General features: G+C 46.0%; 1 protein-coding gene across 1 annotated transcript; it reads right to left on the reverse strand.

Moving 5' to 3' along the window:
* C8H11orf42 (chromosome 8 C11orf42 homolog) lies at window positions 1-26888 on the reverse strand. Its single transcript, XM_086933218.1, has 3 exons — window positions 26817-26888; window positions 4221-4905; window positions 1-144 (listed from the first exon to the last, which is right to left on the reverse strand). Exons 1-3 carry the CDS (start codon window positions 26886-26888, stop codon window positions 11-13), a joined length of 891 nt encoding a protein of 296 aa, XP_086789344.1. The 3' UTR covers window positions 1-10.
* Between the last annotated feature and the right edge of the window lie 1094 nt (window positions 26889-27982).

Here is a 27982-nt window from a genome sequence, read left to right on the forward strand (position 1 = left end):
AACAGCCAGGTCACTCATCGCTGTCCGAGTCTGTTGCCGCACTCGTGAGGAGCGGTAGCGACATGGTGCGCATCTCAGCTGCCGTGAAGTTGGAGGGGGTGTCGATGGTCTCAGGGTCCCGGTGGCTTGAGAAAGGCAAGGTCTCTGAATGAAAGTGGACAGAATCAAGGTGAGGCATTAGGGCTGAGAAGGAGACACAAGTTACAGGAGGAGAACAGCATGCAATGGCCAGTTAGAGTCTAACATATAACATATCCTCAACTGTATATCACCAGGAGGCTGTTTGCTAATTACCAAATTGTTCCAAGACCACTTGGAAGGAAAAGTACCTTTATGTGATCATGGTCTTTGGTGATAACTAGCCATATCTTAGTTGGTGGAGCATATTCTTATATTTCCAGTATTTGGATTAAGTACTCTAAATTCCCCCAATATGTCATTAACATTTTGGTATCTCACCATAGATGTCACTTATCAAACTGCACAATCCGCATTTTAAACAATGCAATGGATCACTCTCTGGAAGGGGCATGAGATGTAGCTGATCCTTCTGAAGCTAGTAAACGTCTACTATTCGTCTCTCAGTTATATTTAACTTTATCCACCTCAACGATGAAGCTGCCACACAACTAGGGCTGGGCGATTGGAGAGGACCGACTCATAAGCGTCGTAATGATAATGTGTCGGAAAAAGATAGAGGCTCTTGTTAGATTTGAAAATCTGTCACATTCATGTTTATTGTTCTCCAGAAGTTCTCTGGTGGCTTCTAAGGGTGTAGGTTGGTTTTTCCACTATTCTGAAGCCTTAGCGTAGCATGGTACCAAACTGAGGCCTGAATACTGAGGTTTGTCACCAAGTCAGCGTGCCTCCTGCATATTGAAACACAATGTTGGGTACAGAATATCGAAAATAAAATATCAACAGGGAAGTCTAGACTTCATCTCCATACATATACCTATGCAGTACCTATATATTCAAGGTATTTAGATGGGGAGTTAAGATAGTAAATCAACACTTCCCTATATTCACTTACCTTCCCATATTTTGTCTGTCGATATTCTGTCCTCGATATGGATGGGACGTCCTTAACACGCACCTTCCTATTAGCTACTCGCAAATCCTATTTTGCAGGTTGATAACAGGTTACTGACTCACAAAATAGGGTTGGTATATGACAAAAAGCATATCACTGGTTGCAATCGGCTCGAAGGCCAAATGTGGGTGAGGGTACTTGTAGCTAATAAGATTGATCCTATCTTGTATATATTTATGTAAACATTGATTTGATTGCATTAAATCTCACAATACTTGTTGTGCTATGCCAATCATGAAGCTGCCTTGGGTAGACTTGGTCCCTTCCTATTGAAAACTCAAGTTACCTGCAGGGTGCCTCAAAGTTCCTCTCTTGTCCTCTTCTAACCCTTTATGGCCTCCTATCAGCAATACTAATAGGCATACAGCCGGCTACTATGGGCTGATTAAGAAAGGTAAACATACACTTTTGTGCAAGCTTACTATTTTTTTGGTATTCGCAAATTAAGAGTTTAATTTTATTAACAGTATCTTTATGACTGCAGAGACACCGCACATGGAAAGATGGGACAAGTCTTGTATCCTTGCTTCATGTAATGACCCAATGGATTCTGAATTTGGATATGTTTTAAATTTCTCAAATATCCTTATACAGGATGTGTCCCATAGTTTGTTGGAAAATGAATCTACATACCACGTGGTCAGTCCACATTTGAAAATATGGTCGAGGAACATTCAGTTTATTTAGATACCATTATTGTAAATGATCCTTAGATGTTCTCAGTTAGATGTTCTCAACTTATTTAGAGCTAAGCTTAGATTTCTCATAAAGGTCTTCTCTTCCCCCCAGCTCCAGTGAGCTATACACACAGTAAATCTATGAGAATGATTGGATTTCACCTGAAATGCAATGCCAACTATTGTGTATGCCTTTGGTTACCTCCCCAATCCAGTTCATGGTGTATTGATTGAACAGAAGTGTCTTTAATTATTTGAAATAAAATCTTCCCAATTTTACACTCCATTCATTCATATTATGTAATTCTGTCAAAGAATATGCAGTGCAGTGCAGAAGGCAGCACTTTGGAAGCCATACTTCATTTTACAGCAAAATGTGTCTTTTTTCTACTGCTTTGTACAAATTATAAAAGGGGCAAATTGTTCTATTTTTGTAGCTGTGGCTCACAAGATACATTTTGCGCAACCTTCCACCCCAAATTGGGAACATGTTTACCTTTTCTAATTTTACATCACCTACTGACCTTCTAAAGTCAAATCTGCTTGTTTGATATCTAGAGAAAAACAAGACTTTAGTCTTGGGAGTGTTTATTTTGGAGGTGTTGACTCATAGAGTAGGCTAGTTCTCCTCTGTGAGCCAGTTAGAGCCCTACGAAATATAATGATATTATTTGCATTATGGCAGGCGTCTCCTCCATTAGAGCAGAGGAGCGTCGCCCCTCTAATAAAAACCCCCCAGAAAAGCCCCAGAGCTGAAAAATAAAATGGTAATTAAGTTTATTTATTATTATTGTATTTTTTAGCAACCCGTCCTGAATTGGGTGTCAGGACGGTACGGGCCATTGCTGCCGAGTGGCAGCAGTGAGCTCATTTAAGTTTAAAGTGTACATGCCTCTTTGGCCATCTGTCTTGCTATGGCCAACCAGACATGCGCATTTTGAACCTCTCTAACCCAGCTGTCATCAGTTCCACCATTAAAATACTATCCACTCCAGAACTGTTCTGGTGGAACCCTGATCGCTCAAAAGTAATCCTTGAGTCCTAAAATGTGATTGGTTAATAGTTCCCCAATGAAGATTAAGGAAGGCGATCTCTACTGGATTGGGAGTTCAAGAGTCAAACAAGGCAGCCCCTTGAGCCCCACTCTAGAGCAGAGAGAGCCCTTCCTATGAACAGCCACTGGTATGATGTCTGCACAAGGCCGGGGTTCTTGGCCTGTGCTTAGTAAGGCCCAGATTACTGACTCTAAAGCTGGGTCCAAATAGCTGGTCTGTTTGTTACTATAGAGATGGGTACTGCATCATGCCCTGCAACATGATCATTATTCACACAACACATCACATGGGTGCCATGGCTGCGCTGGCTCACTCCCACAACTGCAAAACACAAAAGTGTGTGAGTGAAATATCATCAGTCAGGGTGCCTTGCTGCCCTTTGAGGGTGGGCATTGGGGCAATCCAGCAGTAAGGGGGAAAGCCGAGTGGTGAAACGCGTCATGACATAATGGGTAATGCCAGTGGGCAGTTCCCCACACACTATCAACAAGGTAAACCCAAGCCTGTGAGGCAGCACAAGATGTCTCAACTTCTGTCCCACCTCTGGGGTCAAGGAACTGCACCCTGCCCTTTGGCCCTCATACCCTTAGGGTAGCATAATTAGTAAAGGGATGTATGTAATGGCTCAACTGAATCAATGAGTGTTTTATGGACATGACAACGCGGCACCAGTGATGGAAGATGTCTTCAATAGTCTTCTGGATAGCGAGGTCCGTTCTGGTCATCCAGCACAGCTAGAGTGTGCTAAGCGTGGGTATGCGCAGAGGGTTGGGCTTTGTGTTGGGTCTGCACTGGCTGAGATGCCACGTATATCAATACACCAGGTCTAGTGAGTCGAGAAGCCCTCCACGTCCTTTGTTTGTCCTGTCTTCAAAAGTTGCCCTTCTTTATTTGTTTATTTGTCTCTTGAAATTGAAGCAAAGTGTGCCGCAGATCTCAAATGACAGTTCCTTCTCTGCCAGCACTTAAGGAACTTGTGGAGACCCTCCCCTACCCCCGCCCCATCTGTACTTCAACTCAAAGGCTTGGAAGTGTAGTGACTCCCTACATGAGTGAGATGAACCATTCTACAGTCTCACTACCCTTCAGACTCTTCGTTAAGATAGAAGCCTTGTGCCCATCATTTGTGGAGTCACTTGTTGATGGAACCACACGACTAATCAAACATACATAGGACAAACGCCTTGAGCTAGACTAACTCTGGGTATAACTTTTTCCTGAAACGATATTACATTTACCAGAATATTCTCCACGTTCAAGTCGGGGGCTGACCAAACTCTCTTACTTCAAAAATAGAGAGGCAATTGTAAATGAGAGACAATGGTTTTCCATCTAACTTTTGAAACACTATTCTTATACCATTTCTCCCCACTACACCCATCACTTGAAACTTACCAGATAACAGTCTTGAGACAGTCCGAATTGTCTTTATTTGCTTATATGACGACCCCGCACTCTTTCCTTTCCTTGGATGATGGGCCAACACAGTTGACACCCGTACCCACGACCCTCTCCCGGGCAACTTAGACTTCCCCGTGTTCTTTTGCTGACCAATCATCCTTTTTGAACCTACAGAGAACTTCAAGTAGGAGAACCCGATGGGTGTAGGTTGACTTAGCTTGAGTTCCTTCCTTTCCTTCCCATCGGTCACTACAAGTTGAAGGTGAGAGCAGTAAAAGACCTCATAGATAACGTATATCCTTCTGACGGGCAACCACGGAAGGTCAGGCCTCAGGGTGAGCTCTCCTGGGTTCAAAACGAAGAGAACTATCTTCTTGTTGATGTTCTTGAAGGTGAGGTGGATGTACCTGGTGGAACCCTTGATGATGTGGCTCTCCGCGTACTGGAAGTCAGGGCGAACTTTGGAAACATGGTCCACGCTGCTCTTGATTATATCTAAGTGATGGTTATGCTCCACCAGGTTATGCAAGGGACCCACAGGAATGATCTTCTGCACCCAACGGATATGGTTTCGAGGAATTTCAGACTGCTTGATGACAACGTAGAGCAGGTCGTAAGACAAGGCATCTTCCAGATACGGAACAGCCACCACATTCGCTCCAAATAGCTTATCCACGACCTGCAAGAGAGAAACAGAGTTGTCTAACATAATGGGCAAAGCGATGTACTACACTGCAAAATGGAGGAGAAATCATTGGTCTTGAATAAAATGGTAAATGCTTAGCAGATCCATCTTCATGAGCTACAACTGAGGGGTGGCATGTTTTCCAGATGTATTTGAAGGTACAGTCAAGTCAGGAATTGTAGAATAATATTGAATCAGCTTCCTTTTAAGCATCATAAATGCATTCTTCACTCATCATCATTGTATTTATGTGGTATCTGTATAGCATAAATAGAACTAAAAGGCAGCTTAGCTCTGCACAGAATCAAAGATAGTCTGCCAGTGAGGAAATGGAGGGAAAGCTGGTTTCATAAACCTTGTGAACTTATCTGTACAAGCAAATAACTTAAAACGAACATCCAGGTACCTGAATATCAAATACAACCTGCATGAAGACATATGCCTGGTATAACATTACAAAGGGAAAGATTTTTGATAGCACAGTACATAAATACAGCATTGAAATAACACAATACTCATGTACAACACCTAGGGCCCGATTCACAGAACTAACTTAAGACAAAATCCTAAACTTACTACCATTTTGGTATTCACAGAAGGCATTTACTCATTTTGGTATTCACAGAAGGCACTTACTCATTTCGGTATTCACAGAAGTTAGGAGTCCTAACTTTAGGACTCCTAAATGTCTTCTGTGAATACCCAAAGTCTTAAAATTAGGATTTTTCTCAATTTAGTAGTAGTAAAGTTAGGACTCCTAACTTTTGGACTCCTAAATGCCTTCTGTGAATACCAAAAGTCTTAAAATTAGGATTTTTCTCAACTTTACTATTACTAAACTGAGAAAAATCCTAATTTTAAGACTTTCGGTATTCACAGAAGGCATTTAGGAGTCCTAAAGTTAGGAGTCCTAACTTTACTACTACTAAATTGAGAAAAATCCTAATTTTAAGACTTTCGGTATTCACAGAAGGCATTTAGGAGTCCTAAAGTTAGAAGTCCTAACTTTACTACTACTAAACTGAGAAAAATCCTAATTTTAAGACTTTCGGTATTCACAGAAGGCATTTAGGAGTCCTAAAGTTAGGAGTCCTAACTTTACTACTACTAAACTGAGAAAAATCCTAATTTTAAGACTTTCGGTATTCACAGAAGGCATTTAGGAGTCCTAAAGTTAGGACTCCTAACTTCTGTGAATACCGAAATGAGTAAGTGTCTTCTGTGAATACCAAAATGAGTAAGTGCCTTCTGTGAATATGAAAATGGTAGTAAGTTTAGGATTTTGTCTTAAGTTAGTTCTGTGAATCGGGCCCCTAGATAGCAGCACACACCAACACAGTATCCAGACAACCCTGTAAACAAACATACTGGCCAGATACTACCTAGAATTAGAATTAGAATATTCACAATATAAACAATATATATTTCTCTAAAATATAGAACTCCACATCCATGGTACAACTCATTGAAATGAAGAATAACTTTTAACATATCAATGCACCTACAAAAAACATAGAGATGACACTGCACGGAAACACTACCTCTCCATGTGACTGGAAAAATACAACTTCCACATGACCCTAGAGACAAGCTCATTCCCAGCAGCCAAGGGGACTTCATCCCCCAACCAGGAGTGTGCCAGGAGGCGCATTTGCACAGTAGTGGAGAAAGGGGGCAGGGCCTCCTGCAAGTAGTTACTTTTTTTTTTTACTAGTCCTTTCCTGGACCATTTTGGGCCCTGGAAATCTCCTCCTGATCCTCAAAAAACAAAAATATGAAAAATTGGGATGGTGTCGCGTGGCCTTCCTCCCGGGTCTATTTCGGCCCTGGGAACCCCATCCCTTAGGGCAAGGCCATAATTTTTTTTTAATGGGGCCCCCCTCCCCTGGCTGATATTTCCCTGGGGACCCCAAGCCCCGAGGCATGCCAGGTCAGTGAGGATCGCGGGGGGAGCCTCTAAGCCACCGCAGTCTCTGCCGGCTCCCTGCCTCCTGCGGGAACCGTCACTGCTTTTGGACAGAGGGAGCTACTGACATGCAGCTCCCTCTCTCCAAAAGAAATTGTGCTCCACTTCATGGAAGCAAAAGCATTTTTACAGCTCTCTCTTCCAAGAAACAGAACGGAGTTTGCTGCAATGTCCTGGGGGTAGGCACCCAGGGACATTGCTGGAGCCAGCCCTGGGGGTCAGTGATCCCCTGGGCCATTAAGAACCCCTGGAGGGGGGCCATGCAACCCCCCTCGTTTCATCACATTTTCCGGGGCAGGTGGTGGTCCCCAGGTCCTGGAGGTCTGCAACTGACCCCTTTAGTGATTTGATTTGTGCCCCGGGGAGGTGGCGGTCCCAGGGGATGCAGGGGAGGCCATAGGGCTTCCCCCGCTTAAAAAAAACAAGCATTAGAAATGCAATAGGTCTCGCAGCATTAGAGTTAGTGCTTTTAGAATTGTTTATGGGTTTTTTGTAAATCTTTAGCATGAGGTTGAGGGTGAGTGAGGGTGAGTGAGGGTGAGGGGTTGAGGGTGAGTGAGGGTGAGGCTGAGGGGTTGAGGGTGAGTGAGGGTGAGTGAGGGGTTGAGGGTGAGTGAGGGTGAGGGGTTGAGGGTGGGTGAGGGGTTGAGGGTGAGTGAGGGTGAGGGGTTGAGGGTGAGTGAGGGTGAGGGTGAGTGAGGGTGAGTGAGGGTGAGTGAGGGTGAGTGAGGGTGAGGGGTTGAGGGTGAGTGAGGGTGAGGGTGAGTGAGGGTGAGTGAGGGTGAGAGTGAGTGAGGGTGAGGGTGAGTGAGGGTGAGGGTGAGTGAGGGTGAGGGTGAGGGTGAGTGAGGGTGGGTGAGTGAGTGTGAGTGAGGGTGAGTGGGGGTGAGTGTGGGTGAGTGTGGGTGAGTGAGGGTGAGGGTGAGTGAGGGTGAGGGATTGAGGGTGAGGGGTTGAGGGTGAGTGAGGGTGAGGGGTTGAGGGTGAGTGAGGGTGAGGGGTTGAGGGTGAGGGAGGGTGAGGGGTTGAGGGTGAGGGGTTGAGGGTGAGTGGGGGTGAGTGAGGGTGAGGGGTTGAGGGTGAGTGAGGGTGAGTGAGGGTGAGGGGTTGAGTGTGAGTGAGGGTGAAGGTGAGTGTGGGTGAGTGTGGGTGAGTGTGGGTGAGTGTGGGTGAGTGTGGGTGAGTGAGGGTGAGGGTGAGTGAGGGTGAGGGATTGAGGGTGAGGGGTTGAGGGTGAGTGAGGGTGAGGGTTTGACCGTGAGTGAGGGTGAGGGGTTGAGGGTGAGGGAGGGTGAGGGGTTGAGGGTGAGGGGTTGAGGGTGAGGGGTTGAGGGTGAGTGGGGGTGAGTGAGGGTGAGTGAGGGGTTGAGGGTGAGTGAGGGTGAAGGTGAGTGAGGGTGAGGGTGAGTGAGGGTGGGTGAGTGTGAGTGAGGGTGAGTGTGGGTGAGTGTGGGTGAGTGAGGGTGAGTGAGGGTGAGGGATTGAGGGTGAGGGGTTGAGGGTGGGTGAGGGGTTGAGGGTGAGTGAGGGTGAGTGAGGGTGAGGGGTTGAGGGTGAGGGGTTGAGGGTGAGTGGGGGTGAGTGAGGGTGAGGGGTTGAGGGTGAGTGAGGGTGAGGGGTTGAGGGTGAGTGAGGATGAGGGGTTGAGGGTGGGTGAGGGTGAGTGAGGGTGAGGGTGAGTGTGAGTGAGGGTGAGTGAGGGTGAGGGTGAGTGAGGGTGAGTGAGGGTGAGGGTGAGTGAAGGTGGGTGAGGGTGAGGGGTTGAGGGTGATTGAGGGTGAGGCGTTGAGGGTGAGTGAGGGTGAGGGGTTGAGGGTGAGTGAGGGTGAGGGTGAGTGAGGGTGAGGGTGAGGGGTTGAGGGTGGGTGAGGGTGAGTGAGGGTGAGTGAGGGTGAGGGGTTGAGGGTGAGTGAGGATGAGTGAGAGTGAGGGTGAGTGAGGGGTTGAGGGTGAGGGGTTGAGGGTGAGTGAGGTTGAGGGTGAGTCAGTGTGAGGTGTTGAGGGTGGGTGAGGGTGAGGTGTTGAGGGTGAGTGAGGGTGAGGGTGAGGGGTTGAGGGTGAGGGGTTGAGGGTGAGGGTAGGTGAGGGGTTGAGGGTGAGTGAGGGTGAGGGTGAGTGAGGGTGAGGGTGAGGGTGAGTGAGGGTGAGGGTGAGTGAGGGTGAGTGAGGGTGAGGGGTTGAGGGTGAGTGAGGGTGAGGGTGAGTGGGTGAGGGTGAGGGGTTGAGGGTGATTGAGGGTGAGGCGGTGAGGGGTTGAGGGTGAGTGAGGGTGAGTGAGGGTGAGGGGTTGAGGGTGAGTGAGGGTGAGTGAGGGTGAGGGGTTGAGGGTGAGTGAGGATGAGTGAGAGTGAGGGTGAGTGAGGGGTTGAGGGTGAGGGGTTGAGGGTGAGTGAGGGTGAGGGGTTGAGGGTGAGTGAGGGTGAGGTGTTGAGGGTGAGTGAGGGTGAGGTGTTGAGGGTGAGTGAGGGTGAGGTGTTGAGGGTGAGTGAGGGTGAGGGTGAGGGGTTGAGGGTGAGGGGTTGAGGGTGAGGGTAGGTGAGGGGTTGAGGGTGAGTGAGGGTGAGGGTGAGTGAGGGTGAGTGAGGGTGAGGGTGAGTGTGAGTGAGGGTGAGGGGTTGAGGGTGAGTGAGGGTGAGTGTGGGTGAGGGTGAGGGTGAGGGGTTGAGGGTGAGTGAGGGTGAGTGTGGGTGAGGGTGAGTGAGGGTGAGGGTGAGTGAGCTACATCTAATGACTTCAGAGGACTGCTTATAGACTGTTTAAATTACAACCACTGTCGATAGTAAGTACTATTGACCCTGATAACACCCTAATATATGTCCAAAGTCACAGTTTGGTAGGACTGGGCCAGACCAATGTATATGTTTCTATAAGTGTAGTCAGGACCATACAAGGGTTAGTTGAATAGCCTTGGCGGAAAACACTGCTTCATTGTCTGGGAAGATTTTATTTAAATAGCTCGTTCCACATTTAGCTGTAACAACTTAGGAGAGAGCCTTCCCCACCCACATCAAGGAAGATAAAACCTGTAAACGGTGCTACCTGACGGTAGAGCCCCTTTGCAAAACAGACATCAGGCAAAGAGTTATGCTGTTACTCTTAAATAGAGTGTTATGAAAAGGAGTCCGAATTAAATGTTCATCCTAAGCATTGAATTTAAAAAGCATGTACAGGAAAATATTGCATAATCCAATATAGGCCACGTCACTCACCTGCAATGTGTTGATGCAGCAGGGCCAATTAAGAGAGGGGAGGTGTGCGGGGAGAGAGAGTGGGGAGGGGGCAGAGAGGAGCGGGAAGAGCTGCTCTCGGCAGGCTGGGGAACAGATGGTAATGCCCTAGCATGTTGTGAAACATGCCACTTTGTACTTGATTAAAGGAACATCTAGACCGTAGTACTGCAGGTCATGAATAAAACCTGCGATTCTGCATACTGTGTAAGCAAGCACAAATGCTCAGGATGGGGCTAAAGAAGCTGTACAATCCGACATATGGCTCAAGGATCTTCCAGACACACATTCCTGCCTGTGCCTAGTCTGATACGCACCTAGGAAACGTCTGTAACTGCAGCTGAACGAGAGGGATATGTACGGGGGTCAAAATATCAAAGCACAAAACAAATCTGCATTTGTAGGGCAGAAAAGTCAGTTAAACTTCTGCAGGATATAAAGCAACGGAGGTGTGCGGGGAGAGAGAGTGGGGAGGGGGCGGAGCGGGAAGAGCTGCTCTCGGCAGGCTGGGGAACGGCTGGGGAACAGATGGGGGCTAAAGAAGCTGTACTATCTGACATATGGCTCAAGGATCCTCCAGACACACATTCCTGCCTGTGCCTAGTCTGATACGCACCTAGGAAAGATGTGTGGTAACGAGGCATCGTTCATGCACATACTGTGTGAAAACCTTAAAGACCTCTCACTTGGAATGTTTAAAAAGTGCAGCAAAGTCTTGGCTCCGAAAAGCAAGTAAACGCGGTGCTTACAAAAACTAAACTGTGACGGTACTCGGCGTGGCGTGTCTCGTAAAAATAGAAAAGTGCACAAGATCGCAATCCTGGTGATTAAAAAAAGTGCATACATGCTCTCGCTCAGGTCAATTACCAACAATAAGTAACACAAAGACGCTGACAAACATCTTATGACCGATTGTCGCGTCAGTGTAAGTCAATCTTACCTCCCGCTTCTGAGAAGCTGCACGGGAATACGATGTGCGTAGTGTTGTGGTAAGAACGCATTTCCGAAATGTACCCAATAAGAGGTGCATGAAATCGATGAAGCAAAGGTTTAAATAAAACAAGACGGAGGGGAGGGGGGAAGAGAAATGCTACACGGCGCGAGGGGAGGGGGGAGGAGAAATGCGACACGGCGGGAAGGGGAGGGGGCGGAGCGGGTAAACAAAGACGGACGTGCACGCGCTTTTAAGCTCAATGCGCATGCGCATTGAGCTTAAAAGTCACGGGCACTGCAAGGAATCGCCACGATTCCTTGCAGTGTGGATAAAGAGTGGATAAGTCGCAATACTCTCGCCTTGCTCGATGCGCATGCGCATCGACAGGCGAGACCTAAAAATGTGTGCCCGGGGAGGTGGCGGTTCCCAGGGCAGCAGGGGGACCACTTGGCCCCCTTGCATTTCATTCTATTAGGCCCGGGGAAGTGGTGGTTCCTGGGGCTGCAAGGGGGGGCTGGAGCCCTCCCATGTATTATAACCTAATATTGCCCAGGGATGTGGCAGTCCCCGCATTTCAATCAATTAGCCCGGGGGAGGAGGCAGTCTCCGGGGCCCGCACGGGTGCTCACATCATTATTTGTAATTGCCCCGGGACCTGGCCACCCCGGGGGCCTAAAATAAACGAAGCGGGGGAGCCCGCTCCTCATTTTTAAAATGATTTTTGGCTGGATTCGCGAATCCACCGGGACTCCTGCCGAAAGCATTAAAAAATGCGTTTTGGGGCCCTGTGGTACTCCCTGAATAGGCCCATGGGGTCAGGGTGTTTCTACCTTGTCCCCTTATCTTTTATTTTTTATTTTTTTTTTCATGTGACTCGGTTCAACCGAGTCTCAAGATGGCTGCTGACACTTTCTGGTCTCAGATCTCAGTCAATAGATCAGGATGGGTTGCAGATCTACTGCAGACACAGTTGTATATCTGAGAAATCTTTTCATTTCTCAGGAACTACAAAACGGATTTACACCATTTAACAAAAGGAGTACTTTCTGGACCAAGAGCTACCTTTCTGCCAAATTTGGTGTAATTCCGTTCAGCAGTTCGGCCTGTACCTGTGTCTAAAGTTTATTATGGAAATTACCATGGAGAAAAAGCGTTCTGGGACCCCCCTTTTTCTCAGCACCAGCATTACGGATCACCACAAAACTTTCAAGACAGCCGCTGAAGTGACTTCACTGATAGTTTTGAAAATTTTGTGACAATACATCAAACAACGGCAAAGTTATTGGCAAATCAAAAACAGCTTTTTAATAGAAATCAGGGCCTACCGACGCCAGTAGGTCATATATATATATATATATATATATATATATATATATATATATATATATATATATATATATATATATATATATATATATGACCTACTGGCGGTCGCCAGTAGGTAGTTATAGTTAGGATTATTTTGAATAGGGAAATTACAACATTCTATTGTAAATAACTTTGGCGCCGGTTGAGGAATCTGCCTGAAAATTTCCTCAAAAATGTCTGGCGGCGCTCCGGTCCTTCCCTGAAAGTTTGGGGGGGATACGTCAAGCGTGGGCAGAGATAAAAGGGGGGTCCAAAAAACGTGTTTTCCCCATGTTAATTTCCATAGGGCGGTCGACCTCACTTTTAGCCCGAACGGCTGAATGGATTTCCACCAAACTTGGCAAAATTGTAGGGACTGATAGCCCGATGTGCCTTTGCTATGTCTTAAGATATGTGCTCCAGTGGATTTTGAGTTTGCGCGCGGAAAGCTGATTGGCTCTCGGGTGTCTGTCAACATTCCAAACAGTCCGGAGCGGCCGCCATCTTGTGTCTCGGTAGGATCGAGACACAAGAGGTGGCAAAAACAAAGGGGGAAATGACCAAAAGGGGCAGAGTAGACCCCCCTACCCCCTAGGTTTGATGTGGGGGCCATAAAAGGGCCCCGCGGGGCAAACATTTTTTAATTTTTTTTTTTGATTTGCGCGGGGGGAGCGCCCGGTACACATACCGGGGAGCGTACCATGGGGGGAAAAGAATGACAGAGTTTTAAAAAACTCTGCACCGCAGTGGTGTGGCTCACTGGTTAGAGGCGGCAGACCTGGGAGCAGAAGTCGGCCCGGGACCAGGGTTCAATTCCCGACGCGGCAGGGGTCGTGGACGAGGGTCAGCGGACTCGACGAATCTCGCCTCGGTGCCTACTCTAACCTGGGGTCCCACTCGGCAACTCTGGGCATTAGCTTGCCTAATCTCCACAACGGCCCCACCAACGCCGGGGATGCCTGGCTCCACCTTGGGGATTCCCAGTAGGGGACCATCCCAAAGGGAAAGCCAGGACGGGTTCCCCAGCGGTATACAGCGCCGGGACTCCCCTTTGCTGGGGCAGCTGTGCGCTTTACAAGTATACGACATTTAACATTTATAAATTGGAGGTAGTTCTAAAAAGATCTGTTTTTTTCTTCTTTTTGTTGTTTTATATTTTTTTTTTGTTTTTTTGGAACATGTTATACTTTTTTGGGGTTTTATGAACAGTTTTATATTTTTTTTGTATTTTTTATGGGGACAAACAAAAAACAGGGAATTTTAAACAGCTCAACTGGAGCAAAAAAAAACCAGGAAAAAATTAAGGCTTCTTTCGGCACCGGTGGTTGTCTCCAGCACGGTTTATAAGTTTGATGCTCTGCTCCCCATATGAAATGGTAGTCCCACAAAATATACAAGTAATCTTGTACGGAGTGGGTTGTTTAGAGGTGCTCGGAGAAGATTGGGGAGGGTTTCGGGTCAGTTCTCTGACCTCTGCTGCAGAATAGTTATTGGGGTGCTTTCGTTGCATGTGGCGTAGCATTGTGTGATTCCCAAATGAATATTTTTTGGCAGGGTTCCCCCTGGAAAGTTCTGCGCCACAGATGAGACAGGTCACCTTTGCAGCATTAACTTTTTTGAAACCCCTTGGGATTTTAAAAAACTCCCATATAAAGTGCTCCTTAGGTTTATATGGGGGATTGTCTTCAGGCAGGAACTGCCTGTGGGGGATTGTCTTCAGGCAGGAACTGCCTTCTCTCCTCCTCCTCCTCCTCCTCCTGTTCTTCTTCTTCACCACCAATGTGATGTTGTGGTGGTCCTTGTGGTGGTGGTGGTGGTGGTGGTGGTGCAGATGCTCCAGCTGCTGCTGCTACTGTAGCCATTTCTCTATCAATAGAAGCAGGTCTTCCTCACTCAAAGAATAAAGTGAGAATGAGGAAAAAAGGTGGGGGCTTTCATCATTTGGAAAGCAAAACTGTTCTGAACCAATGAAAAGTGTTATTTTCAGGTCACATGAGCCGGGCTTTCATCATTTTGAAACCAAAACTGTCCTGAACCAATGAAAAGTGTTATTTTCAGGTCGCAGGACCTGACGCGCTTACGCTACGTGCCCCGGGCGCACCCGGCGGCGCTTACGTAGCGCGTTCGTATGCGCGTGGATGCTTCCGGGTGCGCTGACGCCGTGCGTATCACGCGGACGCGGCTACGCGATACGTCACGATGTTGTTTTCGTTCGCGGCAATAGCGCTAACGGGACACTCACAGGTACGCGCCCTGGGGCGCGCCGCAAGACTGCGCTTACCGGTGCGCTCACCGGGACGCGCACCGGGAGCGCTCCAGGGCAAAAAAATAAAAAAAATTAAAATAAAGAATATACATATAAAAATAGTATTACATAAATATACAATATAGGATTCATTAAAAAAATAATATATTTCATAGCTATAGAAATTTGCTATTAAAAAACCTATAAAATTCACTGAAAAAACCATAGGTTTCACATCAGTTATAGTTAGGAATTAGCATTTAAAAAACCAATGAAATTCACTGAAAAAAACCATAGGTTTCAAACCAGTTATAGTTAGGAATTAGCATTTAAAAAACCTTTGAAATTCACTGAAAAAACCACAGGTTTCACACCAGTTATAGTTAGGAATTAGCATTTAAAAAACCTATTAAATTCACTGAAAAAAACCATAGGTTTCACACCAGTTATAGTTAGCTGGAAATTTTACTGACATAAAACCATTGAAATTCACACGTTATAGTTAGTTGGACTCACTATACCTTGCGCGCCTGCAATGCACTGCTGATGACGTCACATATTACATCACTCATGACATGGTCAGTGACATCACTCATGACATCACTGATGACACCATCCTTGTGACAGAGTGACAGACCTCCTTTCAGTGTAATGTAACCCTTGAAACACATATTCAAAAATAGAAACTAACATTTTCAAAAAAATAGAGATACCCTTACCAGTTACAACAACCAATTCAGTAATACCACCATCTATATACACATCCACTCATTCACCAACAGTTCTATATAGTCACTCATACATATATTCACTCATCATATGTAGTGAAACACCTATACATCCTGTTACACACCGACAGTCATCCAAAAGTTACTCACACACATACTCACACATGCAAATAAACTTTTGAACATCCATTTATTTGCATATACAGCTATACACACACTACCACCTTACTTCTAAGAAAACTTACACATACTTACTCTCTTAAACAATCACTTATAGAAACACATACTTATTTAAACAGGAACTCTTACAATCTCTTACTCTCACATATACTCACTTATATACATCAATATTCACATATACTAGATTAAAACATATGTAGTTACTGATAAAGACACTAGTGAGACCGTCATTCACTTAATAACACACACACATACACACTCATCCACCCATACAGTCCTGCACATATGTTGTGTTAAAAACACATACAAACAGAGAGTTAGTCATTAATGCATCTATGTGCTAAGTCATCCCCCCACCAAACCATACAGACACTCATACTGATACTAAAAACAACATCTAATAACCCATATACACACACATGTAGGAACTCACAAACCCATGCAGCCACTTATACACAAAGTGAAACACTAATACATATATTTAAATATTTCTCACTAATATATGTATTCACTAAGATACACTGAATAAGCCAGTTAACCAATCAATTTTTTTTATTAAAAACATCTATTTAGACACTTATTTAAACATTTATTCTTCCATTGACTTTTACATATACATATATAAAATATATTTATTTTTCCGAAAGGCACACATTCACTGGATGGTGTCATCAGTGATGTCATGAGTGATGTCACTGACCATGTCATGAGTGATGTAATATGTGACATCATCAGCAGTGCATTGCACGCGCAAGTTATAGTGAGTCCAACTAACTATAACATGGGAATTTCAATGGTTTTATGTCAGTAAAATTTCCAGCTAACTATAACTGGTGTGAAGCCTATGGTTTTTTTCAGTGAATATATATATATATATTTTTTTTTTTTGCTGCATTTAAAGAAAGGTAGATATAGCAAAACATTTGGGAGCATATATATATTGCTCCCAAATGTTTTGCTAGACACACCTTTGTATAAATGCAGCAAAAACTATTTAATCTCTTGCACAAAGTCAAAAACATGTAAAACATACATGGATATGAAATGACTGCACTTTCAAATTAAAATGATCAAAAAATTCACTTTCACTGTGAAAGAGAGAAAAAAAAGGAAGAAGGAAAGATGTGTTAAATTGTTGCAAATTAGCTTCAAATCATCATCTTGAATACACCAACTCTAAAGCTGGTGTGTGGGAACTGCTGCCCCGAGCCTGCACTGACTCTCTCGGATCACAAAAACAAAGTGAACAGATACTTTGTATCCACTGCGTTCAAGAAACAAGCTGGTAGGATGGCCCCTTTCCCAGGGCACGCCAGCTGGCTCCAAATTATCCAAAAGTACCCAACGAAAACACACCATTCGTGCCCCTCTTGCACCTCCGCGGTTCTTCCCTCCAGGCAGACTTTTTTCTCAGCATCACACACAACACAACACTGCTTCCAGCAATACAGAGGACTAACAGAAACACTGCAACTAGCTCTGTCCCCAAAGAGTGCCTGGAAGCACCAGACCAAAAACCAATCAGCACTCAGCAGCAAGAAAAGAAGACGCGGTGTGGGGATTGTGCTATCTAAACTGTGTGTGATTGGTTATGGTTCTTGCATCGCTTTCTGGTGGGCCTGTGGACTTGTAGTACATGTAAGTGCTGTGCATAATCAACAGTAAGAAAAGAGACTGCATTATATGAGCCTCTGGTTTTGGAATAAAAAGATGGTCTTCTCTATTCAATGTGCCAGTTGTATGTGGGAGTCATACAAGCTTTCAGTGCAATCTTAAATATTGAAGGCCATGAATTCCTTGATCTCTTTTGATGCCAGACCCCATTTGTGCAGTATCATGACTGATAGCTGAAAGGGGTCTCCAGGAATTAGAGTCTGCCATTCGAAGAGAGACCGGGCATGGCTGTCTGGATCCACATCCTGACCGGCTTTTTCCAGTTGGGGGTGTCATGGTGTCTCCCTGAATTGCAAAGAGTGTGGAACCCTTATGAGCACTCTGTTGGCCGCACTGAGCACCATATGCATTACTCTAAGCAAGATGAGTGGTCTACCCACCCGCCCCGCCCCTATCGCCGACCGCAGACCGGTGAGCGCAGCGCTCGACACATCGCGGCACCATGCTTGATTTAGCAGACTTCTAAACTGTATGCTACTTGTTGTATTCTACATATTAGTTTAATATGTATTCTAGCCCTGCTGCCTCTATCTGCTCAGCCAGAGTGTGTCTTGGTATTAGAATGTTGGTGTGCCTGTGATGCTTGGAATGCCTGGATGACTAAGTGGTGTGAATGTGGCAGTTGGAGATGGGCTGAGCATCTAGGGAGGCTGCTCCTGGTGGGGCTGGTACCACACTAGGCTGGCTGGAGTCATCCAAGATGTAACCTGATCTGAAGACTGAATAAACTAGTCTTGAATATTCATCCTGGCTCCTAGTGTCTTTCCACTCAGGATACAACACTACTACTACTGAACCCATCGGCACCGCGTGTGGTGTACGGCAACGGATACTGAGCCTGGCTGGTGAACGCAGTATGAGCTGAGGCGGAGACTTCTGAAAGGGAACACGGTGAGGAGGGGATCCTTGGTAGTTTTCTGAGTTACCTGAAGGATCGGTGCGTGCGGCTCTGCGGTGCTTGGCGCGATCAGGCTCAGCAAGATTTGGCAAGATTCGGCGAAGCAGCTGAGAGGCATGGTCAGTGTTACCGGTTTGGGAGCACATCTTCCAGGGGCGATTGAATCGGGCCTACCTCGGACCTCAGTCCTGCCTCCCCGGTGGCCGTTTTTGGGATAACAACGGAGAGTCTCGCAAAGGGAGAATTCACCTAGACACGCTGTGGTGGTGAAACAGAAAAGAAATGGAAAAACCCTGGATTTTGCAGCCAAGAGGTAGCAGTCTGTAAGGGAGGTGAGGAGGGCCGAGTAGGATTTGCGGAAGCAAGCATAGGCTCGAGACCCGAGTAAGAGTATTGCAGAGCCCATTGTTACATGGTTACATTTGTTACATTGAGTAAATCAAGGAGTGCGTGGACATGTGAGAGGGGCAGTAACAAGGAACTCCATACAGACTTTAGCAGATTTAAACTTCATCAAAGGACAAAGGGAAGAAAAAAAACATAAGAGGGGGGCTGGTTAAGGTGTTCCACCAGGTGACCTCGTGATTTCGTACCCCTCTAACAGCGGCAGTGACAGGCTCCTAGCGGGTGTTTCCATGAGCTCAATGTGATCTTGATTGTCAGGAACATAGGCAGGCGGCACATTGGAACTCTCACGGGTAAAAAGAAAGAAAAAAAACCAGCTTTCCTTCAGTGTATCAAATCGTTTGAAGGAGAGGAGACGCTGGCACGAACTGAGACCTCAAGCCCTAGGAACCAGCTGGGCCGTCAGCGGTCCAGCAGCCCCTCCCCCCTCGTCACCGGGAGGATTTAACCGTCTGCGGACTCCCGCGACGCGGGACACACACGGGCAAACACGCTATTTTCATATTTACCTGTTGTAATCTGTCTGCCTGGGATCGCTTAGTGCTTTGTCTGTTTCCTGCACCATTAATACCCTCAGATATTAGTGCTTGGGCCCTCTCTCAACTAGTTCTAGGGGTGGTAATGCAGAGTTCTACAAAGTCCAGACGATAGAGGCTGTTATCCGTAAGAACACAGCCAAAATAGGGGAAATCTATAACAACCTAGTTTCTCTGCTGCCAGACGATATGGACAAACACATCCTCAAATGGCAAAACAAATTAGAAATAAATCCAGACTCAGTTCGACTGGCATACCAATCATCAAAAAACACTACTAATGTCCCCCAAGCTACAAGCACAATATTACAAAACCTTTTTTCAACTTTATTATACACCACATCAAATAGCGAAATGGAGTACAGGTAAAGGCACCCAGTGTCCAAGATGCGCATCACATGAAGCCGACATTAGACATATATTTGCCACATGTGATACATTAGGCCCCATTAGACGCGAAATCTCTACATTTCTCTCTGGAGTTTGGAACACAACCATCGAAATATCAATAGCCAAAATAATGTTAGGAAAGGATGGAGATCTTAGGCCAAAGGAAATACAGGGTCTCATATTTATCTCCATGGCCGTTAGCATCTAGCTGGTTGTATCTAAACCCTCCAACCTTTCAACAGTGGCGGGCGGGACTACTAGCTACTTATAGCCTAGAAATAGCTATATATAGGAGGAAAAGGGGTGAAGAGGAAAAAAAAGGCCTCGAAATCTGGGGTCCTCTTATACAGTGGATGCAACACACTGAAATATAAAATGTAAAGTACAACATCTAATATTTTGAAATTCTATGTGACTTCAACATAAGTTAATTTCTTGCTGTATTTGACTATTTAGTAATGCAATGTATTATGCTTTCATTTCCTTTTTTCTTCCTATTTTTTTTTTCTTTATTTGTTGCTCAAATTACCTGTCAAATGTGGCCGGAGGGGGGTGGGAATAAGGGAAAGGAAGGTATTTGTCAAAAAAATGTCAATAAAGAATTATTTTTAAAAAAAATCAACTAGTTCTATCCAGTGGAGTTGTCATATCGTGGGATGTTACAGATGGGGAGGAGAAAGACCCAGACGCACATTCCAGGGACTAATGGGATTGCTAAACCCATAGTAACAACGATGGACGCTTTACTGACGAGGGCTGCACAAGTCATTAACAAGGAAATTGAACTGGTTAACAGACGTTAATCAAGATCCCACTTAGGCGCGGGCCACAACAAACAGAGTGACACGAACAAGGGTCCCAATGATCTAACCATAGAGCCAGGCCGCACCTCACCCTCTATACATGTGGATAGAGCTATACCCGCAGAAGATGTGCCCCATAGTAGCCCAGAGGGTGTGGGGGTGGGAACGTGTAGGCCATTATCCACCGTAGTAATAATTGCAAACAGGCAGGTCACCGCGCACAGCGACTCACTAATGCAGGGTGCTCATACTGGCAACCATATTGCCGTGCCTGAGGATGGCCTTAATGGTCTGTTTGCAACAAAGGGCTTGGGGGATGACCACAGCACCATCGGCACTAATAAAAGAAAATGTAAAACTATCTCTAGCCAAGCAAAAAAAAAAAACCTAATAATATGACACCATTAGCTCCTGCCGCGGGGGACACCCAGGGGCCAATTCTACCCACGGGTGAAAACTTTCTGTTGGAAACCATGAAATCCCTGCTAACCCACATTCTAGATGAAAAACTGGCCCCGATTATGTCTAAACTAAACAAGATAGAGCAAAGTTTAGCAGCACAAATTAAACCCGTGCCAATAGCGGGCACATCTGAGAGCAGCAATAATGCCCAAAATAGCCCAGATCCCACTGCATGTACTCACCAGCCTATCGAGTTACAGGGGAATATTACCATCCAGTCCCAATCTAGTCATCCCATCTAGCCGGGGAGAATTTTGAACACTAATCCCAAATATCAGGTGGTGGGGGCCACCAAGGAGGTCATGGGTAAGGCTAAGTGCCTTCCAGCTTCACGCCAGCCACGCCTGTTGTATGATGAGATGATCTTCAGGCTTGCAAGTGCTGGAGTCGGTTGCAAAGTCGCAACTCTAACAGCGCCGAACTAACCAGGGATGAACAATAGCAAGCGATCATGAAAGAAAAGGCCTTCCATGATTGGACATAAGAAAGGATCCTGAGGCAAAGCCCATGCTTGGAGCAGAAAACTGGGTGAACTGCAACCTTGACTTGAAGGTTTATGTTGCCCTGATTGATTTGTCTTCTTTTGTGTACAATATGTGTTTTTCTACAATGATTAGATGGGTAAAATGCTAGGAACAAGAATCACAATACCTTCCAAAATACCCAAACCGTGCTGCCCCCCCCCCCTCTGTCCCCCTTATCTTTTGAAGTACCAGGAGCTCAAGTGTGATCCCTGGGACACCAGACTGTTTCAATTCAAAAGAAACTTGAGTGAACCCTACAACCAGTTATCAGCGTGAGTCTCCTATGTTGATGGGTGCGTGCTTTAGCTAAGGGTGCAGGACTACTCTGTACTCCTGTGTTTCCACACTCGAGTCCAAGAAAGAGCATGAGGTCCATTGTCAGTGTCCTGAGACCAAGACGGGTGTGTACAGACGGTGGGGCAGGGGGAGGCCCTACACGATGATGACTCCAAGAGTAACACTGAACCTCTGCCAACGGCAAACCAAGACACTCCACAAGACCTGCACGGCCCAGACCAAAACCACTCACAACCTTGGCTGCTTACATAGACTTGACTGCCAAACAACATGTTGTGACGGCAACGGAAGCAAGGGCGAGAAGGTGAAACCCAAAGCTTAACAGTAGTGTAACTGAAATTCTACTCCTAGGTCATGGGCAGATGTTCACCTTTCCCTCAATTTGGTGTCCACCACATACTTTCTTCAGCTACCTGTTACCCACATTTTATGTTACTATATCACCACCACCATATCCCCTCCATGACTTTTGACATTCCAAGGTGTCAGCGGAGAAACCCTGAACTCCCATATCTTTTACTTGTTACACTTACCCCTTTCTAATGTAATAATTCTTAACCTCTTTTATGAAAAGTTACTTTTGATGATGTCAAGTCAAGCACTGCATTAAAGGTGATGTAGTGGGGATGAACCTTTAACTACCAACGGGAGCCTCAGTAGGAGTTCTTAGGTCAGGTCTGCGCTGCCAAAAGCACATTAGGTCCATGGAGGTCAGAAGACCCTACCCTACGTACCTTCAAGCTATTGTGAGCAGATGCCCCACCCCCTAAAAGAACATGCCACAGGGGTGTGGCTTGGCTGCAGAGAAGATGGCCGCGTGAGCACTCTGGTCTGGTAAACGACTCCATGGCGGGAATTACCCTGCAGCCCCAGGGCAATCTACTGGGCAGGAGGGAATCAGGAACGCCTTGGGGCCCTAGGGTAGGCTGCAGAGCATATCGGGCAGAATGCAGAGGCCCCTGGGAAGAGGCACGTGTTCAAGAGCACCGGCGATTGAACTCCAAGACTGATGGCTGTGGAAGGATGCGTTGATGCAAGGAGTGAGGTGGGATCCTGAATGGGAGTACGTCGTCTCCTTGTATGCCGCAAAAATAATGTTGTATCTAGCAGACGCGTGCTGCTCAGTCCTCAGGATGCTGGAAATGCTGGCAGTGTTTGGCTCCTACTCTGGGCTCAGGATCAACTGGCATAAGTCTATTGCATTTCCGCTGTCGGAGGCACGGCACTATCCACCAGCATGACATCTCGAGGTTTATTAAGGAGAACCCGGGGCAAATCTTTGATTCCTACAAAGTGGATGTAGAGCTTTGAAAAAAATTGCCACAATCCCTCATGGATAAGGCAGCCCTTTACAAAATGATATACCTGCCGAAGTTTCTCTATGTTTTGCAGAGCACCTCATTCGAGGTCCCAGATGAATTCTTCCAGACAGTCGCGGGCGTCACATGGGGTCTATTATGAAAGGGTGGGACGCCAAGGATTGCATAGCCATCCCTCACTAGAAAACCCCCTAAAGGCGGAATTGCCCTCGCCGATTAATGGATATACTATTAGGCAACACAACTGCAAGTCATTAATGACTGGGCCTTCGCCTTCTGACAAGAGACCTCTGTGATGGCTGACAGACGGTCCATGGACCAGCAGGGGTACATCTGACGATTATACGGGGAGAAAGGGATGGCGCTCCCGCCGGCCCCCACCGCTGTGGTGATCAAGATATGGCATACAGCAACTAAAGCCCTAGGCTGAAAGAGCAAGCTGACACTACAAACCCCGCTCTGGGCCTCTGAGGTACTGAAGGGACTGCATATTGTAGAAGGCCACAGAAAGTGGAACTTGCTGAGAATCTCCAATGTGGGCGACATCTGGTGAGGGAACAAAATAATTCTGTTTCCTGAACTGTAGGGGAGAGTATGAGTTGTCTGGGGGACAGTACCTTCGATGCCAGCAGCTGGGCTACCTCCTGCGAGACCACATAGATGCCCCAGATGAGTTGCCTCTTGAGTATAGGGGTTTGAAAGCTCCCCTGCCCAGCCATGCAGTGTCCTGCCTATCTCCACTCTCCTACACAACAGCCTTCCCCTCTATACCGCCTCAGGGAAAAATGGGAAAAAGACCTAAACAGATTTGAAGACAACATCTGGGGTCCGACCTGTCGATACCCCAGAGATTAAAAATGCTCCACAGAACCTACTTCACGAGGATGTGATGGATCGGAATGGGGAGGAATGACACAGACCTCTGTTTGAGGGGTTGCAGAAAGTAAGGTATATGATCTGGAGATGCCCCAGGATCCAGACATTCTGGGGGAATGTAGGCCATGGACTGACGGGAGTTCTGGAAATCACTCTGGAGCTCACCCCACAATGAATAACCCTGGGCATCTGGGGGGAACAAACCCAGGGCAGCTACACCCTTCTTTTTTGGTATACTGCCCTAATGGTGGTAAGACAACATCTAATTAGACTATGGGGGCAAGACAAGACCCCAACACTGTGGGCATGAGAGTCCAACTTAGACCGGCCTCTGAGTGCCAAAAAAACAGTGTACGAGGCACGGGGTTGTCCACGGAAGCTCAAGAAAATATGGCACCCGAGGAAATGTGTAGAAGAAACTGACTCCTAAAAGAGGACACAAGTGGGAGTCCCAGGAGGAAGGGGTTGTAATGGGGTGCTTTATCATGGAACGGGGTAACATCAATGTGTGTTTACATACGTATGAAACGTTCAATAGTTGGCCCTAAGAGGTGCAGAATGGTGGTTCTGCTATTGCAACTAATGTATCCGGACCGGTATACCTCACACTGTTGTTAGCGGAATGGTGGCCGCTTTACCTCCTGGTTGACCAAAAATCGATGAAAAGGTCTTCACAATAAATAAACAAGAAGTCACCCCTTCTAAGCAGAACTACAGATTTCCAGGTGATCCTCCACCAGAGAGAGTCTCCAAAGCATCTAGCTGAATGATTATTTCCAATATTAAGCAGGCAGTAAAGCCTTTCCACTCAGAGCAAGAAACACTTTGAAGGTTTCTACTATGGGCACCCCATAAAGATCACTCCTTCCATCCCTAACCGAAGCACCTATCTGCTTGACCTTCAAAGGATGACTATCCTCACACCACTGTCCGTCAATAGAGAAGATAAGTGTGCTGCCACAGAAGGCCAGAAAAGAATCCCACCCAAAACATACCCACATTCCACAAATTGCATAAGACCTCTGTTCCCTTTTTTTTGCCTCAGCTATAGTTAACCACGATAACTCTTGGAAGCTCCATCCTTGTTCTCCTCCCTATTCACACTGGTGCTAAATGGTTTAGACGGGCGTCTGTATCAATAGTGTCACCCAAGCATTGTTTATTATAAGTAATTGCGCCCTTGTTCTCAATCGCCACAAATATTAGATCAAACTACAAATTTCTCCATCATAGTACACCTTCACCACTGAATATCAACCAGCTCTCTACTACCTGCTGACTTTAGTCCCATGATAAGAATGGTGTCTGGGCCTGTGATACCTAAGATACCTTAGGGCAATATTGACCCTTCGGTTCCTGAGGTATGCTTATGTGTTCTTACATAGGTTAAGAGAGGTCTTGGGATTTGGGTATGTAACACACAACAAGAAGCTACCCTGGCTCGGTGTCTGATTCTTAAAGAAGGTAGAGGCACACTATGCCTATTACCTATGTGGTGTTGGGCATCTCAAAAAAAATTAAGGACTGTCCTCACACACCACCAGGTGTCATGCGTCATCATCGGCAATCCTCGCTCTCTAAAAAACACGTTTGTTAAAAAGTGGGCCTTCACCGGGAGACAGGGAGGCACTTCTGCAACTTAGTGGGGGCCCGTGCTTGGAAAGTGAGTGAGTGATATAAAAATCGATGCAAATGCTACATGAAACGTTTATTTGTGCAGAATTTGCTCAATATTAAAACTAATAGAGGGGACTTGGGGGTTTAGTACCCCATCCCGATCAGTGTCGCCAGCATGTTTCTGCCATCCATGCCAGGAGGTTCCATGGCATTCACCAGGACGTGAGAAAAAGGGCTCCTATCTAGTATCTGAGAGACTAAGATGAATCCACTTAAGTAGGTTGACCTTTGTCAGACTATACTATGAGACTTCAAAACCCTGTATTAGGGGTAGTGATGTCCCATGGGAAGAAAAGGATTTGAGGGACCCCTGTTGTCACACTTGCCTCAAGGTGTGGGGAAGCAACGAGACAGATCGTAGGCGCATCACGAGGGATGCACCTTGAGGCAAGTGTCACTTGGAGGCCAGCTTACCCTGACTGCCCTGTAGCCTCTTGCTCCCTCCCCTTTTGAATATTAGCGTTATTGTGCTTGTATATATACTTGAGATTTGCATCACACTCATGGCCAACATAATCCTTTTGGCCAACCTTCTTACATCTGCCTTCTGACCAAGCGTCCCTTTGCATAAACACCACTAGAATGTTCACTAGAGGTAGATTCTTCTAGTCTAAGAACAAGGCCACTTTAAAATATGTTACAACAGTCTGTAAAACAAAATAAAGGTTTTGCCTCTGTGAACTTCATTCCTCTGTCAGGGATGCAAAACAGCTTTTCTTTCCAGTATCTCCATTTTTTAGGGGCAGGACAGGTTATATTTTAACCACATCATTCCCAACACCATGGTGTATCATCTATAATGTTTTTTTGTAGAGCTGATGCCCAGTGTTTCCATTGGCGGGCAATATACAGATCTCCAACTCGTAAACAACCAACCTTGTTCCTCTAGCACCTGACCTGGACTCATCCTTCAGCTCATCTGGAACACTCTTGCTACTATACCAATTTCAACCAATCAGGAGCCAGTCCCAAGACCATATCTTAACAGTGATCTCATCCAAGACAATGGACTGCTACCTTTGCCAGCCTGAACTGACTTTGGGGAAGAGGCTGACATGTTTGTTCCAGGGGAACCAACAAATTGGTGATTCTGGATTATGGGCAGACATGATGGGTGAGTTCCTTTCATTTTTATTTTCAGTAACTAAAGACATACCTATTTGGATGGGGGCAGCACTCTCTTCTACTCTACCCCATTTGAAGATCCTTTTGTCCATACCTGCCTAACATTTACAAATATATACCTAGCCATGGGATTGCGAATATCCATCGGTATGACACCGGAGTCTAACAAGGTCCTCAATTTTCTGTTGCTGGTATTTAAGGACTGAGACTTTAGCATTGATTCACAAATTCAAACACACAGAATATATCTTGTACAGGCATTTCCTGTTTTGGGAATCACCCTCATTCTTACCTTATCTCTGACCAGCTCCCAGCTTGTATCAGCCTCCTGGATGGTCAGAGGTGTGGGCGAGCACTGCGTCATTTTGAGACCATATTCTCCTGATCTGTACCTGATGCTGATGAGTAACCATTAGGATGTCCTACCAGACCAAAGTCAGTCAGGACATTGGACCCTTATCAGCACCATGAGTTAGGAAAGTGGGGATGGTTCTGGGAACCTTGGCAACAGAGTGAGCAGCTCTCAGGTTCTTTGGCTGATGTCACAGACAGCTGGCTGGTTCACTGCTGACTCACCAACATTCTACTCCAGCACCCTGAACTCTCCTCACAACCCAGGGCCATGTTATCTTACATCATTGTTTTAGACACAAATGTTGATTCCACCAATGGAACCATCAAGCCATTTTCCACACATATATGAAATGGATGACCGATTATTTACCACGACCCCTACACCAAAATTCAATTATTAATCATCTTACTTGTATTTCAATACTTTATTCAGTGATGTGTGTTCGTATTGACTCTTTTTTCGACTAAAGCGGGGTCTGGACATTGATCAACAACTGATGCTAGTGTTGAGATGTAGAATCAATGGGACGTTCTCTATAATCTGTTGTGGTTACGCTGGGAATCTCAAGGGCCACTCTTGCCTTTTAGTGGAAAACTTGAGTGGTAACTAATCTAGTATGACTTTAAGGAGACCTGACTTTGAGGAACTGACTGTAGAAACTGAAGAGACGTTGGACGCGTCTTTCTGCCATTCCTTGTATACTGAGAAGATGCATCTTAGTAGTGATGTGTTTCAGGAATATTAGGTAATAAACCTCTTGGGGCTTTATCTGTGTGTTCTGGTGTGATTCCAAGTTTCCACGGAAGCCCCCCTGGAGTTACCAATACCATGGTACCGATAACTCTGAGAGGGAAGTTGATGGGTTTTACAAGTGGGACCCATAGAAATTGGTAATTACTGGGGGAATTGTTAATGTCAATTTTTGATTTCTCTGGTTATTCATCACTTCCTACCCAGAATAAGAAAAATAAATCAAGAGCTGAAATCTCATTGTCAAATACATCGGGTCTGGTGTTCTCATGGACCTTGTAATCCTGATGGGACCAGTGACTCCAGTTAGTAGTCTCGTCGGAATTACAGGAGAACTCGAAATCTAAGTCTTA

This window comes from Lissotriton vulgaris, chromosome 8, assembly GCF_964263255.1.
Source record: "Lissotriton vulgaris chromosome 8, aLisVul1.2, whole genome shotgun sequence".
NCBI lineage: Eukaryota > Metazoa > Chordata > Amphibia > Caudata > Salamandridae > Lissotriton > Lissotriton vulgaris.

Excerpts from the sequence above, each read along its gene's own strand:
- C8H11orf42 (XM_086933218.1), bottom strand. The coding sequence starts at position 26,888 with ATGACGCAGTGCTCGCCCACACCTCTGACCATCCAGGAGGCTGATACA. Across the intron at positions 4,906-26,816 it reads GGGAGCTGGTCAGAGATAAG|GTCGTGGATAAGCTATTTGG; the intron begins GTAAGAATGAGG and ends TCTCTCTTGCAG. Across the intron at positions 145-4,220 it reads TGTCTCAAGACTGTTATCTG|AGACCTTGCCTTTCTCAAGC; the intron begins GTAAGTTTCAAG and ends ACTTTCATTCAG.